The 20,529-nt window shown below is 53.2% G+C and overlaps 1 protein-coding gene across 1 annotated transcript in view; it reads left to right on the forward strand.

Annotated features, from left to right (window-relative positions):
* Positions 1–20,529, forward strand: part of NUP88 (nucleoporin 88) — a 188,574-nt gene that overhangs the window by 105,388 nt on the left and 62,657 nt on the right. The window contains exon 11 of the mRNA XM_086950279.1: positions 3,648–3,806. Within this exon, the coding sequence (XP_086806405.1) occupies positions 3,648–3,806 (159 nt within the window). The remainder of the gene's footprint in view (positions 1–3,647; positions 3,807–20,529) is intronic.

Here is a 20,529-nt window from a genome sequence, read left to right on the forward strand (position 1 = left end):
CAACGAGGCTGCCTCCGGCCTTGCCGGCTTATATACTTACATGTGTAAATGACTTTTAGCTTAAAGAAAGAATTCTCTGACCAGCGAGAGACAAGCACCCAACAGAATTTCGGGGCCTCCAGCCCATTCTATATCAAGACCTCACAGCCTCTACACTACGAAAGAGGAGAGAGTTTGGCAGGTCACGGCCCACCTGCGGTCAATTGGGGTCCCATATTTTTGGGGCCAGCCCTTCCGGCTGATTTTTCAATGGGAAGGCAAGATTCACCATCTCTGCTCGTTGCGTGAAGATATACAATTGCTGAACTTAACAGAGGTTACCCAGGGAGACAACACTGAGATCAGGACAGACCGTCAAAAGGGTTTGGGTGGCAGACGGCGGGACGCTCACCACTACGACTTCACCTTGCCCCGGAGACAATTGCCAGAGAGGAAGGCGGTCATAGCCTATCTCGGAGAAGATACTTCTCCTATACTATGTGTGCTGTGTCCTGATTGTCTATGTGTTCCTAACTCCATGTGGCATCTAACCTTATGGTGTGTGGGAATGCACACACCCCTCTGGTAATGTGTGCTTTATTGGGACCAATTTCCATAGACCATTGTGGTGGTGTTGCGCTTATCTGGGGGATGGACCCGAGTTTCCTGTTCGTGCATTTCTGTGCCGGCTGCTTGCCACCCCAACTGTGACATGCCAATCTGTTACCATGAACTAAGATTGCAACGCCAGCCTGATCACGTATTTCTGAGTCGTGTTGATGGAGAGTTTGTGAAGGGCACATAATAGTGATGCGGCTTTGGCCGTGTATGTGAGTGTAGCATTATAAGCATTGGCATAAAATTTAGCAGTCTCAACAAATTCAATCGCGGGAGATAATTCCAGCCATAAAATGTAGGGTAGAATTTGTATTGGGTGAAGTTTGGAAACCTTGGGTGGTAGGTGTGTTTATCTCGGCAGATTCCAGAACTTTCCCCCGCAGACATGTGACGAAAATGTTATTTTTAGCTTGAGTTTGATGTTTGCAGGATATTGTTGGTAAGAAGACGGAGTGGGAACCACATAAGTCATGCTACCCTGCATTTTCTGGATTTATAGTGTTCATAAATGCATGGGTTTAATAGGTTCTTCTAGGTGGCGTTTGAGCCCGGTTCCAAATGCTGCTGCTATCAATTGTCATGGGGAAAACGTGATGTCTCCAAGTTGCGTTTGGGGCCTATTGTGTCAACGGAGGCATGCCAATCTGCACAAAATGAGAACTGCTTTTATCAGAAGTGTGGGAACAATTGGTGTAATTTGTGGATCCCTGCAGATTCCAGAACTTTTCTCACAGAAATAGGAGGAATATGTCTGTTTTTGAGCTAGAGTTTGAGGTTTGCAGGGTATTCTAGCTAAGAAACTGTTCTGGGATCCACATTAGTCGCACCACCCTGCACTCTCCTGGGTGTCAAGTTTTCACAAATGTCTAGATTTTGTAGTTTAAAGGGGTGCTTGCCAAACCTGAGCCCAAAAATCTAAGCTACCTATTGCCAAAATGGTTCAATTTTCATGGTGAAAATTTGATGTCTCCATGTTACGTTTGGATGCCTGTTCGTGAAGCGGGTAATAGGCTTAGCCACACAAGAAGGATACAGTTTTTATTGAGAATAGTGTGGGAACGTTGGGGGGTAGGAATTTTGTGGATTCAAGCAGGTTCTGTAACTTTCCCTCACGGAAATATGAAGAAAATTTATGATTTTATCCAAGGCTTGCAGGACATTCTGCTTTACAAAACATTGTGGGATCAACACAGGTAACACCATCGTGGATTCTCCTGGGTGTCCAATATTAAGAAAGGTCTAGATTCAGTAGGTTTCCTCCAGCTGAAATACTGCACCTACCCTCATCGTCAAAATGGATCAACTCTCACCACAAAACGTTGATATTTTCATGTTATATTTTAGTGGCCTTTCCTTCACAGGCGAAAGACCCAGCCACACAAGTGGGATGCTATTTATATCAGCAGAAGTGTGGGAATACAGAATAATAGAACATATGTTATTTTCATTTAAATTTCTCTCTAATTTTGGCTTCTAAATGTAAGCCAGTGTACAAGAAAGGACACATTTAGCAAAATGCCCTCTAAATCAGATTTTATCATTCGTGTTCTGAACAAATGGTCACTTGCTGAATTTGGAATTTTGTCTACTTCTAAGGAATATGTAGAATTCAGGGTTCATTAGTGAGTTTTCACCTACGTGTTGCAAAAAACAGCAATTAGCTGGAAACCTCAAAAATAAGAAAAGTTGAATACCACTTCAAAAATCTTGATACAACTCCGCTTGTTCCTGAAAACTGAGTGCATACTATTATAAGCACAGTATACCTTTTGTTAATGCCCCTTTTTCTTTCTTGCACAGTACTTTTTCCAATTTTTCAAACGTACCCTTTTGACCCCATCCAAAAAACTATATTCTGGTTATTTTCTGGGTTTCCTCCAGGGGGATTCACAAACCCTATGTTCCTTTAGAATTCCCATACTGTGGGCAAAAATGGGTACACATTTGTCCTGGGTTTCTTTTTTTGTGTTCAATATCTTTATTAATTTAAGAAGAAATATAAATAATTAAAATACCATAAAAAGTAATACACATACAAAGAAGCAAACATCAGTATAAATAATGTCCTATATAACCCCTACATATCAATTAATATGTTGTAAAAAACCGTAGAGGAACAATACGAGAAAGTCAGTTGTATCACTTGGATTAGTAATTAGTAAGAGGAAGAGAGAAAGGAAGAAAGAAAGAGAGTTGTAAAAAGCGAGGAAGAGAATAGTAAAGAAGGGAAAGAGAGATCGAGACCCCTGCTACAATAGGGAGGGAAAAATTAAGGAAAAGACACAAAGGGATATTGCTCCACTATGCCTTGTGAAGCTAAGTCCACATATCTATTCAAAGATCTCCATACCCCACTAGAAATAAAGGGTGAAACATGTTTCTCCTCCACAGAAGTATGAGCCCCACGGAAAAAAAGATACCCAAGCCCACCATGTATGATAGGATATGGACCCAAATAATGTTCATTCTGTTAGGATAATCTTAACCGCAATTGTCAACAAGTCTAGTAACTGCATATCTAAAGGATCCAACGGCAATGGCGATGTTGTAGCCCATGGGCTTTGTCCTGGGTCCCTTTTGAGGCATAATTAAACGCGAAGTACTCCATACACTACAAAAATGGCTCCTCACCGAGACGGAAAGAGCATGCATCTAGAAACTGCCCAGGCAGCAGAATTTGCAGTCTTGTCAAAAAAGTCTACTTTTCCAAATGGTAGTTGAAATTCCACAGCTTGACTCAATATGCCAGGAATGTTTAATGTTGTGTTTAATGCAGTGACCCATGTATTAACTGAGTAGGTGATTTATAGAAACTGGTTCCCTTGCATGTTTCAACAATTTAATGGTCAATTGCATGAAGGCTGAACAAATATTAGTTCTTAGCATCTAAGCATTCTATTCTAATACCAAAATGTAAAGTGAATTCAATATAGTCTTTGTGAAAAATTAAAGTTAGAATGTTGTTCCTAACTTTTTAACCACTTCTCTACATTTTTAATAAGCAGTCATCAAATGTTTTACACCGGAATTGGGTTTCATTTTGTTTGTAGAACAACGATACGCCCTGCTTCTCCTCCTTTATTGTGCTCTCAGATGGACAGTGGTGTTAAGGAAACTCCACTACGTATTCTGGCAGCGTCTCAAGACTCATTTGAAAAGCACATACGAAGCATTTTGAGTCGCAGCACAGCTAACCCTGCACTCTTAAGGTAGGTAGAGGCGGCATTGAGAAAACTGGGGAAGTGGCACAAATTGTGATGCATGCAGTGTTTGCATTAGAAAGCAGGTATATGTTACAGATGTATGCGCTGTCCAAGTGCTAGGAACTTTAACTTCAGAACAAAGGGCCACATTCAGAAAGACCGCTCAACCAAACGAATAATCCAGAGATGTAGTAGCAGTGTAGTGAGGATGCCCGTCACTGTCTGTGGAGATACACATAGTGGTGGTTGCACATGAATAATTAACTCACTCCTCAGAGTTACACATTATCCTCTGAGTGAGTATATCATTTTATTGTAAGCACTTGTGATCATTCCCACGTGTGTTACCCTACTTTTGGACCATTAATACATCGTACTCACTGACAATTGTGGATGTCCCTTCATCATTTTTAACGTGATGAGACCCCAGTACCAGGTTGAGGGTTGAAATGTCATTGACTATATAGGATAAGAAACAAACTACATTTTACAATTGTCCAATCGTTTTACCATGATTTGTTGTTGGTTATAAATACACATAGTTTGTATCACAGTCACTTATCTTTCCTTACTTTCAGTTGTGGTTTTTTTTGTCACTGGGGACACAACACACATGTCGTTAGTTTAAATATGGACACTGACAATTCGATGATAATTTTGGATGAAAAGTTTTTCTCTTGAAATATGGAGTGTTTTGGTCGTATAAGGTATTAATTTGGGTGCATTCAGTGCATGTAGTGGGATTTGCTGATTATTGACATTAGAGATAAATAATACTAATGAGAACCACTGTTCTTGAGAATCCCTGGTTTAGCATGGCACAAGAAAGAGGGTGGATACAGCTTACCCAGACAGTGTCAGTGTATTGACTGTATTACTGTGGCTGAAGGATGGAGTCCCAGACACTGAAATAAAGGGGGTTGTAGACCAGGCTTCCCCCTCGAAATTCAACAAGCGCCTTGTTAACAATGGGCTGCTAAATTGCACTCTCATTTGGTGTACTTTTAAGTGTTCAAGGTAAAGATGTTTCTAGGCAGGGTCCTAGCCTTTTGTCTATTCCTAATAACAGATTCAGGAAGGCTGGTTACAGCCAGGTGCAGAGATCTTGCATTTCATTTAATTTGGATACTCCTGCTTGGAGCCAACATCATTGCTACCTGCTGTGAGAACAATATCACAAAAAGGCAGTGTCTGCGGAAGAGCCAAAAAATTACACTTCAACGAGAACCAATGCAAACAGATTCTAAAACCTCAGATAGTGGGCCCACATCCCGTGTCGGAAAATTCCAATTCTAAATCCTTCATGCCAAGGAAGGAATCGCTCCACCGAGTGCTTAAAGGACTTCTGTGAGATCCAGGGTGGAATCTGCATTATAGCCAGTCTCCCAGATGTGAGCAGGTATCACCTGAAGTCTGGAGAAGCTTACGGTTTTCCTAGAGCCTAGAAACCTGCCTGGCTGCTGAAATCTAAATCTGTTATTGGTAAAGCGCCCCCTAAGGGTCTCAAGGCGCTGAGGGCAGCTGGTGAGATCAAGTAAGCTATTGCCCAGAGTCACAAGGTGCTGAACTGAGCTGCTTCCGGCACCGAGAATCGAACCGTGAGCTCTGGAGTCAGCCACCCTGGCTGTTGCACCACACCTCTCCCTGAGCAAAGGAATGAGTATTTCCTTCCCTGCAGGAGGAGTCCATCAAGTTCCTGATGTAGAGAATGACCAGTTAAAGTAAGTGACTATGAGGGAGCGATTCATGAATGGAGGGGTTACCAGTTTCCCTGAGCTGGACCCTTTTCTCCCCCTCCCCTCCCCTCCTCTTTGTCTTGTGCGGAGAGGGCGTACTTGGTCCAGTTTGTAGACCCATAGTAGCACGGGCCCAGGACACCAGTAGAAAACAACCATAGCTACCACATTTAGGGCCAAGTAGCCCCCGTCTGCTCTGTGGCCCATTGATAGAATTCTGACATGATTCTTCAACCTGGGGGTCTATCGCTTCTTGTAAGTCTGTTTGCTAATCTGTGAGATGGTCTTTCTGGTAGAAAATAACTCGCTATCAGTTGACTCAACCAAACAAATGCCAAATAAGGACTGTTAAGGGTTTGCACTCACTATGAAGGCTGCGGTTAGAGCCTTTGGTGACCGGTGGATAAGTAGAAGGTTGGTTGATTCGCCGTTATCATCAGCAGAATCGATTTGGAATGCAACAAAGCGAATCAAAGGTGAGACTAAAGCTTATCCTTCTGAATAGCCTCACTCATACTTAAGGCCAATGTAGCTCTTTGAAAGATATCTTGTTTTATTCCACAGGTATTAAGTTTTGTTGAAACCGATACATTGCCCTCTTAGTTTTACAACTTTGATCTCATCTCTGTTCTGCTGGAGAGCTCCTGCACAATCTTGATGTCTCAGGCCCTAAAATGTTACCTGGAGTGGACTAAAACCTTTAACGAGACTAAGCACCAACTTTGCAAACGCTAGTCTTACTTCAAGCAAGACAACGATTAAAGCTACTGTCGTTAGGTGAATAAAGTCTTGCATTTCTAAAGTTGCAACATTGGTGGAGTTCAGGTTTCTCAGGGATTACTTGCTTATTTCACCAAAGCTTTTGCTTTCCCACTAAAACAAGAAGGCAAGCAAGAGGGCTTCATTTTCCATCATCCATCTGAACACGATTTGACATCCTTTCCTGCCTTCTCTGCCCTTCAGTGAACGCTTCAGGGCATCCCATTGCCCGGAAGTTTTACAACTAAGGGCAGAAACAGACAAAGGCATCTTATGTTTGGCCACAGAGCCTAGGTCCTGCACCCCTATGTAGGAAACTGCTCCTTTTTGACATAGTCATCCCCACTTTTTTGCCTGGTATTTGATGCAATTTTGACAGAAGTGCACTGGGTTCCAGATATCCAGATCCCCAGTGCCAGATCTCTTTTCCTAAAACTGTACATTTGTTCCCCAATTGGCAATACCTTTAGCACCCCTGTAAGTCCCTAGTAGATAGTACACTTGGTACCTGGGGCCTGGGTCCTAAACTGGATGCCTAAGGGCTGCAGAATGTATTGTGCCACCCTAAAGGACCCCTCCGCACACTCCTGCAAATTGCCATTGCTGGCTGCGTGAGACGGTGCAGACAAAAGTGAAGACACAACATGGCACACCTCCTGTGTGCAATGCCTGCGGACACTTCATGCAATATATATAGGTCACCCTTACAGCAGGACTTACAACCCTAAGGAAGAGTGCATTATATTACATGTGTAGACATATCTTCATGAGCAGATATACCCCTGTGATGTCTAAGTCGATTTATAGACCTAGCAGGTAAACAGGAAAGCCATCTTAAGGATATGTACTGAACAATGGTAAATAAGAGTTCCCCAACTACATGATAGCTTCACTGAAACCAATGATGGTTGGCATCAAAAATCTCTGATAATACACCCACACTGATTCCAGTGATGTATTCATTAATACATGCACCCAGAGGATATCTTAGCGGCACCCCCTAAAAACCTACTAGTCCACAAGTGTGCTAACTGACTAGTACTGTCCAGCCTGCCACCGCAGACGTGCTTCTGACCCCATAAGAAGTGAGAGACCCCCTCTGAGAAATCAGGAATAGCGCCTGCTCTGGCAAGAGGTATCTGATAGAGACTACTAGCTGCAGATTCCTTAAAGTAGTATTACCCCCAGGGGTGAGCACCACAGGACTCGGCCCTGACGTCGTCCGCGCTGGTGACGTCAGCGAGGATACAGAAGTCCCACCCCGGCACGCCTACGTCAGGTTTTTTTCTCTTTCCGCGTGCAACGCGGATCTGGATTACACTCCTAGCCTCATATCAGGCCTTCCATTCTCTTTTTACGCTTTGGCGTCTAGTGTAGTGGAACAGTGTGCAAATGCCTTTGGGCTTCAAGACGTGTACCTGTTGTGCACGTCCCATGTCGGCGACGGACCCCCACCCGATTTGCATGTGTTACATGGGTGAACACCACAACTTGGAGAGTTGGGACGCCTGCCAACACCTTAAGCCTAAATCGCGGTGGGAGCGATGGATGAAGTTGCTGTTGGCGTGCTTTTCCAGGTCTGTGTCGTCCCAGCGTCCGTCCCATACCTGGGAGGCAAGGAACTGCTGGTTGCGTCTGCGGAATCATCTTTCGCCGCAGCCCTTTGGGCGTGGCTCACCGGCTAGTTTGTCTTTCAGTAGGTCTCCGAGGCCTTGTCCTACTTCTGGCAGTTTGGTCTGGACTGTTCCCATGCGTCACAGGGTCAAGACTGATTTGCATATGGCAATGTCTGAACTGGGGTGGCTTGGTGAACAAAATAACGATGGATTAAACCCAGATCTGTGACTGGGGGTGAATGTTTTGCCATTGTGCAACATTCCGTCCATCATCTTGTGTGTTTCGCTGTTCACCCTATGTGGGAAGGGTATGCCCAGACGTGGGCCCCGTGCTCACTAAGCCACTGGAGTCAAGCTATCCTGGCTGAAGACGGCTGATAGCCAGAAACCGGTCCTAGGATGCTTGATTCCGGTCCAGGGAAGACTTGGCTTGGCAGTTCGGTCTGGACTGTTCCCATGCGGCACAGGGTCAAGACTGATTTGCATATGGCCATGTCTGAACTGGGGTGGCTTGGTGAGCAAAATAACGATGGATTAAACCCAGATCTGTGACTGGGGGTGAATGTTTTGCCATTGTGCAACATTCCGTCCATCATCTTGTGTTTTTTCCTTCAGTGGTGGGCAACGGCTCCCCCCCGGGACAGGTGCCCCCGCCAGTCGTCTCCCTACCCGCCGTTTCCTGGCACGGAGGCGACTAGAGCCCAAATGACAGCCTATACTGCAGCGCTGCAGGCTTCTTTGGCCCTTCCTCCAACTTCTGTGACGCCTGCGGATCCCTTACCTTGCGCGGGACTTCCACGGCGGCGCCAAAGGTTTCGGCTTCAGGTCGTGGGAGGGTGGAGTTGTCACGGTGTAGTTCTTCGGGGCTTCCCTCGTCGGCGCCTAGCCTCCCTGCCTCGCCACAAATCCCTATGGGGCTCCCTGTGGTGTCGCAGGCGACTGCCGGGACTCCGGGCTTTTCCCCGAGTCCCTCTCGATACTCTGAGCAGGCGGCTGCCTTACCAGAGGTCGAGCCAGCGCCGTTTCATCACCGGGAACCTTCCTCCCAGGCTCCGGTGGACTCGCGGGTGGAGGCCGGGGGCTGGGGCGCCTTCCCGAGTCCATCTTGGTCCCCGGCGAGGATGGCTGCCAAGTCTGAGGTCGAGCATTCTCCTGGGGAGCACTTGGTGGCACCGGTCGGTTCGGCCCCACGAGGGCCTCCTCCGGCGCCACGTGGGCCTCCTCCGGCGCCAGTCGACGCTGATCAGGCGCCAATGGCGGACTCCTCTGGCACCAAGTTTTGATTCGTCTCCTGAGGTCCCTTCGCCTCAGGTCCGTCATCTGCTGGTGTGTTCGTCTCCGGAGACAGGGCGCCGTGTAGTTGCCTTTTCACCGACATCTTCCAGGGAAGGCTCACCTCTGTCCCCACGGCCTAAATCCTCAAACCCTTCTTTCCGTGGCTCACGGCTGGCATCTCCACCGGCATCTTCGACCTCCTCTAGGGCCCCTCAGGTTCCTCATTCCTCTGTGGATCCTCCTACATGGTGGGGCTGGCCGCTTCCCCCTGGATTTGGGGATGGGCGGCTCAGTCTGCAACCTTCACCCACGGAGGAATGACTTTCTCCTCCGCAGCGCCCAAACTGAGGCCAGTGTTGCCTTTGTTCGGGCTATTTCCATGCCTGCTGATATTCTGAGGATGGGTGAACATGTCACTCCATTTCCTACAGACAACCTCTTGAAGATTCTCCAACAGGGCTCTGGTGGACGGTATTTGTTCCTTCCCTTTGAAACGCCACTCCATAATTCTCTTATGGGGGATTGGGGGCGCCATGCCACATGCGATCCGGTGCCTAATGCACTGCTCCACCGTCATCGTCCTGCTCCGCTCGACCCGGTCTGTCTTTCTTTCCACCCTTCTACTCAAGGCGCCCTACTGCGCAATGGTTTTCTGTGTTTGCCTGTGGTATTGTTCCTTCCGTCTCTGGAGGCCCGGTGGATAGATTCATGGTGACGTAATGTCTTTTATTCTTCCAGTGCTGCCTTGAGGGCGCTTAACACTTTGTGTGTGCTGACCAGTGCTACTTCTACTGTGGTATTCTGTGTCGTCCCTTGTTTCTTATGTCTCTCATGAGGGGCCCGTGCTGATCTGCGGGCCATGTGTTTGGTTGTAGAGTTGGCCGCGCTTATTCTTTGTGCAGCTTTGAATGTGGCCGATGCTTTTGGCCGTGCTATGGCCACTGCTGTGGCTCTCTGCCCCCATGCTTGGCTATGCGATGCTGTTTTCCGTAAAAACAATAGAGAGCGCCTGGTCGACCTCCCTTTTGATGGGGTCCTGTGTAAAACTCATGCAGACTCTTCTTGCGGGGCTCCGTCCTCCTCCTCCGGAGGTTGGTTTGCTGCTCTTCAGGGGCTTGGTGGGAGACGTTTTCCCACTTGCTCCTGATCTTTGGTTTTCAGAGAGATGTTACACTTTCTGTGAGGGATATTGTGCCCTCTGGGTCTTGGTTGGCCCGCTCTTAAGTTGGCTGCTGTTTCAGCCCCTTTTTTGGTTCGAATGTGTTTTCTGGTTGACTACTACGCCTTCTGTGGCCTCTTAACACCCTATCCCATATTTACAGAGCCTGCCCTATTATGGAGCTCACAGGCGCACATACCTACACCATCAAATACCCCCCCACCCCCCACTCGCTGAAAAAAAGCATCTACATCACAGCTTTCCAAACTTTTCATGTTGGTGACACACCTTTTGTGAAATTTGTACGCGAGCTAGCCCGAATCACCCACAACCCCATACACACAACCCCCCACACACACAACCCCACACACACACACACAACCCCACACACACACAACCCCACACACACCAAACCCCACACACACACACCAAACCCCACACACACACCAAACCCCACACACACAACCCCCCACACACACACAACCCCACACACACGCACACAACCCCACACACACACACACAAACACACAACCCCACACACACACAACCCCACACACACACAACCCCACATACACAACCCCACATACACAACCCCACATACGCAACCCCACATACACAACCCCACATACACAACCCCACATACACAACCCCACACACACACAACCCCACACACACAACCCCACACACACCACACCCCGACACACACACCCCTCCACACACACACACACAACCCACCCCTCCACACACACCCCTCCACACACACAACCCACCCCACACACACACAACCCCACACCCCCACACACACATCCCCACACACACATCCCCACATACACATCCCCACACACACCACACACACACCAACCACACACACACCACCCACACACACACACCACCCACACACACACACACCACCCACACACGCACACACCACCCACGCACACACCACCCACGCACACTACCCCCACACACACACCACCCCCACACACACACCACCCCCACACACCACCCCCACACACCACCCCCCACACCAACCCCCACACCAATCCCCACACAACCCCCACACACAGCCCCACACACAACCCCACACACAACCCCACACACAACCCCACACACAACCCCACACACACCCCTCACACACTCCTCCACACCCACACACACAACCCACCCTACACAACCCACCCCACACACACAACCCCACACACCCCCCCACACACCTCCCACACACACACTCATCCCCACACACACACAGCTACACACACCCCCCACACCCCCTCCACACACTCCCCAACACACCCCACCCCACACACATCCCCACACACAACCCCACACACACACACCCGCACACACCCCTCCACACACACACAACCCATCCCCCACATACACAACCCACCCCCCACACACACACCCTACCCACACACACACCCTACCCACACCCCCACGCACACATAACCCCACACACACACAACCCCCCACACACACACAACCCCACACACACACAACCCCACACACATCCCCACACACAACCCCACACACACACAACCCCACACACACAACCCCCCACACACACAACCCCCCACACACACAACCCCCCACACACACAACCCCCCACACACACAACCCCCGACATACACAACCCCACACACACAACCCCACACACACACAACCCCACACACACACAACCCCACACACACACAACCCCACACACAACCCCACACACACACAACCCCACACACACACAACCCCACACACACACAACCCCACACACACACAACCCCACACACACACAACCCCACATACACAACCCCACATACACAACCCCACATACACAACCCCACATACACAATCCCACATACACAACCCCACACACACAACCCCACACACACAACCCCACACACACAACCCCACACACACAACCCCACACACACAACCCCACACACACCCCTCCACACACACACACACACAACCCACCCCTCCACACACCCCTCCACATGCACAACCCACCCCTCCACACGCACAACCCCACACCCCCCACACACATCCCCACACCCCCACACACACATATCCCCACACACACATCCCCACACACACACACCACCCAAACACACACCACACACGCACACACCACCCACGCACACCAAACCCACACACACACCACCCCCACCCCCCACCCCCCACACCACCCCCCACATAGCCCCACACACAGCCCCACACACAGCCCTACACACAACCCCACACACAACCCCACACACACAACCCACCCTACACAACCCACCCCACACACACAACCCCACACACACACCCCACACACCCCCCACAACCCCCCACACACACTCATCCCCACACACACACACAGCTACACACACACCCCACACACTCCCCACACCCCCTCCACACACCCCCCCACACCCCCTCCACACACCCCCCCACACACCCCACCCTACACACATCCCCACACACAACCCTACACACACACCCCCGCACACACACCTCCACACACACACAACCCACCCCCCACATACACAACCCACCCCCCCACACAAACTCCCTACCCACACCCCCACGCACACACACCCCCACGCACACACACCCCCACGCACCCCCACCCCCACGCACACACACGCACACACACCCCCACGCACACACAACCCCACACACACACACAACCCCACACACACACACAACCCCACACACACACACAACCCCACACACACACAACCCCACACACACACACAACCCCACACACACAACCCCACACACACACAACCCCACACACACACACAACCCCACACACACACAACCCCACACACACACACAACCCCACACACACACACAACCCCACACACACACAACCCCACACACACCCCCCACACACATCCCCCCACACACACCCCCCCCACACACATCCCCCCACACACACACATCCCCACCCACCCCCACCCACACGCCCCCCACACACCCACACACAGCACCCCACACACAGCACCCCACACACAGCACCCCACACACAGCACCCCACACACACACCACCCCACACACACACCACCCCACACACACACCACCCCACACACACACCACCCCACACACAGCACCACCCCACACACAGCACCCCACACACACCACCACACACACACACCACCCCACACACACACCACCCCACCCACACCCCCACACACATCCACCCCCAGATAATGTACGTATTTTTGTATGGATCTGAAGAAAACCCACATGGTTGGTAACAGAGCATGAACAGGAGATTTGCACATTTGTGATATTACATTTTATATATTTACAATCACGTTACATTCCACACATATTTACAATTTTATGCACAGTGAGGTCAACTAATTTGCCCAGAATCACACATTTTAAAGTCAAATGCTGTTGGACAGGCCTCGTGAAGGGCTCGCTCCCTCCCCGCATGACAGAGCCCGGACATCGGTTCTCCCGGTGTCACCAGAAGAACCACCCCGACGACCCACAGAAGCAACCCACAACCCGTCCCCTACGGGACGCCTGCTCCTGGACATCTCTGTATCACTGGCCCGGGCCACCGCCAGCACCATTGCCCGGCCCAGCCGCCATCTTGGACACTGCACCACGAGGCCGCGTGGCCTCAGCTCAACCCCAACCCTGGGCCTGGCCAGGCCCCGACATCCCGGCACCACCATCCACCCAGGAGGTGAACGGACCACTTAGCAGGTCAATGGGAGAGAGGAGTGTCGATGGCTCTCCCCCGCCAGGTGCCGATCGCCCCCAGCCTCCCCGGGCGCTGGCTCCACCCCCCTGCTGGGTGTCTGGACTCCCTCATCCCGGACCTCCCGACCTCCAAGAGCGAGGGTCCGGACATCAAAGGAGGCCAGACCTATAACTGGGGCAGCTCCAGAGCAGGAAGGCAGTTGTATCCTGGAGTCGAGAGACACCTTGAAGAACTCATCCTTGACGGACTGCTGGCGCTGCCGCAGCCCTGCCTTGTGACCCATCGTCCTGCCTGCTGGCGCTGCCGCGGCCTTCTGCAACCTTCCTCCTCGTCCAAGGGACCTGCTGGCGCTGCCGCGGCCCTCTGCAACCTACGTCGTCCTCGGGACCTGCTGGCGCTGCCGCGGCCCTCTGCAACCTACATCATTGTCGGGACCTGCTGGCGCTGCCGCGGCCCTCCTCAAGTGAGACTTGTCATCCGAGCCTGCTGGCGCTGCCACGGCCCGACCGTCCAGAACTCCGAGCTCGAGGATTGTGAGCTATCCATCATTCCACCTCAATACCAGATCGGTATCAAGACTGTCCCGCTACCCCCTTTCCCTTCCAGAGACTAGACTTGAGAGGACCCTCGTGTCCCGATCTCACTGTACCGTAATACTTTGCTTCAAGAACTACATATAAAAAGCGTTAACCTTATCCATGTGTGGTGTCCATCTGTGGGGGGGAAGTTACTTGTCTGTACGATCGCTGGAGACGGCCCTCCCCGGAGGCCTCTCCCCTTGTCCTCGGCCGACCCTCCAGGTCCCCGTCTAACATTGGTGGCCAGCGGCGCGATCCGAACCGACGCGTAATCGTACAGAGAGTAACTCACCCCACGACTCAACCACAATGACAACAAAAGAGAGCGGATCCGCAGAGAAATTCCAGATGGAGAAACTAGAAGAGTACAACCATCGAGAGCTAAAGCAATTTTGCATGGAACTAGGCATTGCTACCACTGGACTGAGCACGAAAGAGGACTTCAAACACACCCTAGAATCTTGGGCAGAAACGGGTACGGCTGCACCCCGGAACCAAAACCGCGAGACACCAGAAACCAACACCACTCCGACGGAAGAAAGGAGAGCGGGTCTCTCCCTGGAAGAGATCCAAGAACGAGAGAAAAGCAGACTCCATGAATTGGAGTTGGCACGGCTCCGGTTGGACGGAGAGCTGAAACTGGCAGAACAAAAGATAAACTTAGAACACTTAAGGCTCCGAGAGGAGCGGGAAGAGAAACAAAGGCAGAGAGAACTCGAAGAGAAAAAACTGGCGTACGAACACGAGCGCAAGCTAGCAGAAATAGAAATGCGGAAACAGAATAAAGATCTAGGGGTGCCCGAGCGCCCGGGCACTACCGAACCAAAGGTCCACATCCCCAAGGATGTCGTCAGAGAATATTTTCGGAACGACGACATACAGCAGTGGTTCAAGGCCTACGAGATCGCCATGACCTCCCACCGGATTGATCGAAGTGACTGGGGAGCCGGACTATCGGGGAGGTTCGTCAATGAAGGCCGCGATGCCCTGCTACAGCTCCCGGACCATCAGATGACCTCCTATGACCACATGAAGGCCGCCCTCCTCACTCGATACGGACTCACGCCCGAGATGTACCGCCAGAGGTTCCGCGACTGCAAACGGATCCCGGGTACAACTTGGGTAGAGTATGTGAACTATTTCAGCCGAGCCTTCGAGGGGTGGATCAAGGGCAGCCACGTAACCACCTACGAGCAACTCTTTAACCTCATGGTGTGGGAGCACCTCTCCAACAATTGCTTCGTCGAGCTCAGGCAGCACCTCCTTGACAGTAAATTGACTGAACCTCGGCAGCTCGCCGCTGAAGCTGACCGATGGGAAAGCACTCGAGTGGCCCGGAGTGGGCCAAGTGAACAAAACAGAAACAACCAAGGTCTCCATCGCCCCCGAGGAGGAGGAGGAGGCCAGGGCCGGGGCAGAGATGCCGTCCCGGCAGCTCCCACCAGCAACACCCCGCCCCCGGCCGGTCGGGGAAACCCCCCGATGCGCCCAGGGTTCCGAGCCAACGTTACTTGCCACCGGTGCCAGCGAATCGGACACTATGCCAGCGACCCGAGCTGCCCGAAGAACCAGACTCCCGTGCCCCGCCAGGTCGCTGCCGCTGCGCTAGGAGAGGAGCAAACCTCCGAAGAGTATGAAGAGTACGAGCAGGAACAGCCCGAGTGGGAACCCGCCGCCATGACCCTGGCCTGCCTGGGGGAAAGAGACATGATCCCGCGGGCTCCCCTACCCGCCAACACCAGAAAATACAGCCAGTGGGTGAACATAAATGGGCGCAAGGCCGAAGCCCTGCGCGACACCGGGGCCAGTGTGACGGCGGTCCGCTGTCACCTGGTGACCCCGGAACAAATCCTGCCAAACGTTCTTTGCCCCGTCCGATCAGCCGACAATTCAGAGAGCCTGTGTCGGATGGCCTGCGTCCCCTTCGAATGGGGAGGAGTGTCCGGTATGCTAAAAGTGACTGTCCGCGATGATGCCCCAGTGGACTGCCTCCTGGGAAACGACCTCGAGAGCTCCCCGTGGGCGGCCGTTGAGAGAAGAGAGCACCTGGGGATGTTGGGCCTCCCGGACTGGGCGTGCGTAACAACCCGGTCCATGGCCGCCCGTGCCATCCCCAGACCCGAAGAACCCGAATGGCCAGCACCTCCTCCCCCGATCACCCCAGAGCAAACCCAAGAAGGGCCCACTCCGCTCCAAGATCTTCCAGAACTGGCTCCGTGGCGTCAAGAGGGTGGACCCACCCAGGAACAATTCCGGCAGGAGCAGAAGACCTGTCCCTCCCTCGAGGGACTCCGACAGCAAGCACTCGCCCAGAGCGCGGGAGACACCGCAGGGGCCCACTGGATCTATTGGGACAATGACCTACTATACAGCGAGCAAAGAATTGCAGAATTGGGGGCCAGTCGGGTGCTGGTGGTGCCCCTCCGCTTCAGAGACTTCCTTTTGAACTTGGCACACGATGTCCCCCTTGCTGGGCACTTGGGGCAAGACAAAACGTACAACCGCCTGGTAACCCACTTTTACTGGCTCAAAATGCGAAATGACGTCTCCAACCACTGCCGGGCATGCCCCACCTGCCAGGCCAGCGGGGAGAGCGGCCGAAAAATCAAAGCACCCTTGCAACCATTCCCCGTCGTAACCACCCCGTTCGAACGGGTGGGAATAGACATCGTGGGGCCCCTGGACCCCCGAACAGCACAAGGACATCGATTCATCCTGGTCCTGGTGGACCACGCCACCCGCTATCCCGAGGCCATTCCTCTTCGGACTGTAACAGCACCAGTGGTAGGCCGAGCCCTAATGGGGATCTTCTCCCGAGTCGGATTCCCCCGGGAAGTCGTCAGCGACAGAAGCACGAACTTTATCTCCAAATATATGAAATCTCTCTGGCAGCAGTGCGGGGTTACGTACCGGTTCACGACCCCCTATCACCCGCAAGGAAACGGACTGGTCGAACGGTTTAACCGCACTCTCAAGGGGATGATCATGGGGCTGAAGGAACCCCTACGTCGCCAGTGGGACGTGCTGCTCCCGTGCCTCCTCTTCGCCTACCGAGAAGTCCCCCAGAAATCCCTCGGTTTCAGCCCCTTCGAGCTCCTGTACGGACACCCTGTCCGGGGGCCCCTCAGCCTGGTTAAAGAAGAATGGGAAATGGCCCCCCAGAAGACCCCGCCGGACGAGTATAAGTACCTCCTGACCCTCCGCAACCAGACCCGGCGATTCAGGGAACTCGCTAAAGCCAATCTCGAGGCCAGTCAGGAGGACATGAAGAAATGGTACGATCAACATGCCTCCTCCATCGAGTTCGAGCCCGGTCAGCAAGTATGGGTAATGTCTCCCATCGAGCCTTGTGCCTTGCAGGACAAATGGACAGGACCCTTTAAGGTGGTCGAGCGCAAGGGCCCTGTCACCTATCTAATCGACATGGAGTCCCCCTGGAGCCCCCTCCGGGTCCTTCACGCCAACAGACTCAAACCACACTTCGTACGCTCGGAGCTCAGCCTACTGATGGCCACAGATAGTGGGACAGAGGAAGACTCCGAGCCCCTCCCTGACCTACTGAGGACCCGTGAGAAAGATGGCTCGGTGGACGGGGTCCGACTCTCCGATGCCCTGACCCCGGAGCAGCGCCAAGACTGTCGGGCCCTCCTGCTGCAATTTGCAAGCCTGTTCTCCCTCACCCCCGGGGTCACCCCCTGGTGCCTTCACGATGTGGACACTGGGGACAGTCCCCCTATCCGACACCGGGCGTACCGAGTACCAGATCGGGTGCGCGCCTGCATCCAAGATGAAGTCTCTAAAATGCTCACACTCTGAGTCATCGAGCCATCCGACAGCCCCTGGGCCAGCCCAGTCGTACTGGTCCCCAAAGCTGCTGCCCCGGGCACCACCCCGAGCTCCGATTCTGCGTCGACTATCGGGGCCTGAACGCTGTCACCCGAACCGACGCTCACCCCATTCCCCGAGCAGATGAACTGGTTGACCGCATGGGGGCTGCCCGCTACCTGAGCATCTTCGATCTGACAGCGGGCTACTGGCAGATCGGCCTCACCCCCAGAGCCCAAGAACGATCCGCCTTCTCTACCCCGGATGGTCACTACCATTTCAAAGTAATGCCATTCGGCATGAAAAACGCCCGCCACTTTCCAACGACTTGTGAACCAGGTATTGGCGGGCCTCGAAGAATTCAGCGCCGCCTACCTGGACGATATCGCTGTGTACAGCCGCCACTGGACAGACCACCTTCACCACCTCCGAGAAGTCCTGCACGCCCTCCAACAGGCCGGCCTCACCATCAAGGCCAGCAAGTGCCAAATTGGCCAGGGGTCCGTGACCTACCTCGGGCACCAAGTGGGGAGCGGTCTGGTGGCCCCTCTCCAGCTCAAGATCGCCGCCATCCAGTCCTGGCAGCCACCCGTCACCCAAACCGAGGTCCGAGCCTTCTTGGGGCTCACCGGATATTACCGGCGGTTTGTGAAGGACTATGGCAGCATTGTGGGGCCCCTCACGGAACTCACATCCAAGAAGCACCCCAAAACCGTCAACTGGACCCCAGACTGTCAAGCGGCCTTCGAGAAACTGAAGGCCGCCATGTGCACCGCCCCTGTGCTCCAGGCCCCCGACTACAGCCGTGAGTTCATCGTCCAGACGGATGCCTCCGACCATGGCATTGGGGCAGTCCTCTCCCAACTAAACCCCGAGGGAGTCGACCAGCCAGTGGCCTTCATCAGCCGACGCCTGCTGGCCCGAGAACAGCGCTGGAGCACCATCGAACGGGAGGCCTTTGCAGTAGTGTGGGCCCTCAAGAAGCTCCGGCCCTACCTCTTCGGTACCCACTTCCGGGTACAAACAGACCATCGACCCCTGCAATGGTTGATGCAGATGCGGGGGGAGAATCCCAAACTGTTGCGATGGTCCATCTCCCTGCAAGGGATGGACTTCACTGTGGAGCATCGTCCAGGCCAGGACCACGCCAACGCAGACGGCCTGTCACGCTTTTTCCGCCTCGACGAGGAGAGTCCCCAAGAGGATGGGTGACTCTCCCCTCCTTCAGCTGGGGGGGACGCATGTTGGACAGGCCTCGTGAAGGGCTCGCTCCCTCCCCGCATGACAGAGCCCGGACATCGGTTCTCCCGGTGTCACCAGAAGAACCACCCGACGACCCACAGAAGCAACCCACAACCCGTCCCCTACGGGACGCCTGCTCCCGGACATCTCTGTATCACTGGCCCGGGCCTCCGCCAGCACCATTGCCCGGGCCAGCCGCCATCTTGGACACTGCACCACGAGGCCGCGTGGCCTCAGCTCGACCCCAACCCTGGGCCTGACCAGGCCCCGACATCCCGGCACCACCATCCACCCAGGAGGTGAACGGACCACTTGGCAGGTCAATGGGAGAGAGGAGTGTCGATGGCTCTCCCCCGCCAGGTGCCGATCGCCCCCAGCCTCCCCGGGCGCTGGCTCCACCCCCCTGCTGGGTGTCTGGACTCCCTCATCCTGGACCTCCCGACCTCCAAGAGCGAGGGTCCGGACATCAAAGGAGGCCAGACCTATAACTGGGGCAGCTCCAGAGCAGGAAGGCAGTTGTATCCTGGAGTCGAGAGACACCTTGAAGAACTCATCCTTGACGGACTGCTGGCGCTGCCGCAGCCCTGCCTTGTGACCCATCGTCCTGCCTGCTGGCGCTGCCGCGGCCTTCTGCAACCTTCCTCCTCGTCCAAGGGACCTGCTGGCGCTGCCGCGGCCCTCTGCAACCTACGTCGTCCTCGGGACCTGCTGGCGCCGCCGCGGCCCTCTGCAACCTACATCGTCCAAGGGACCTGCTGGCGCTGCCGCGGCCCTCTGCAACCTACATCATCGTCGGGACCTGCTGGCGCTGCCGCGGCCCTCCTCAAGTGAGACTTGTCATC

The sequence above is a fragment of the Lissotriton vulgaris genome, unplaced genomic scaffold (assembly GCF_964263255.1).
Source record: "Lissotriton vulgaris unplaced genomic scaffold, aLisVul1.2 SCAFFOLD_686, whole genome shotgun sequence".
NCBI lineage: Eukaryota > Metazoa > Chordata > Amphibia > Caudata > Salamandridae > Lissotriton > Lissotriton vulgaris.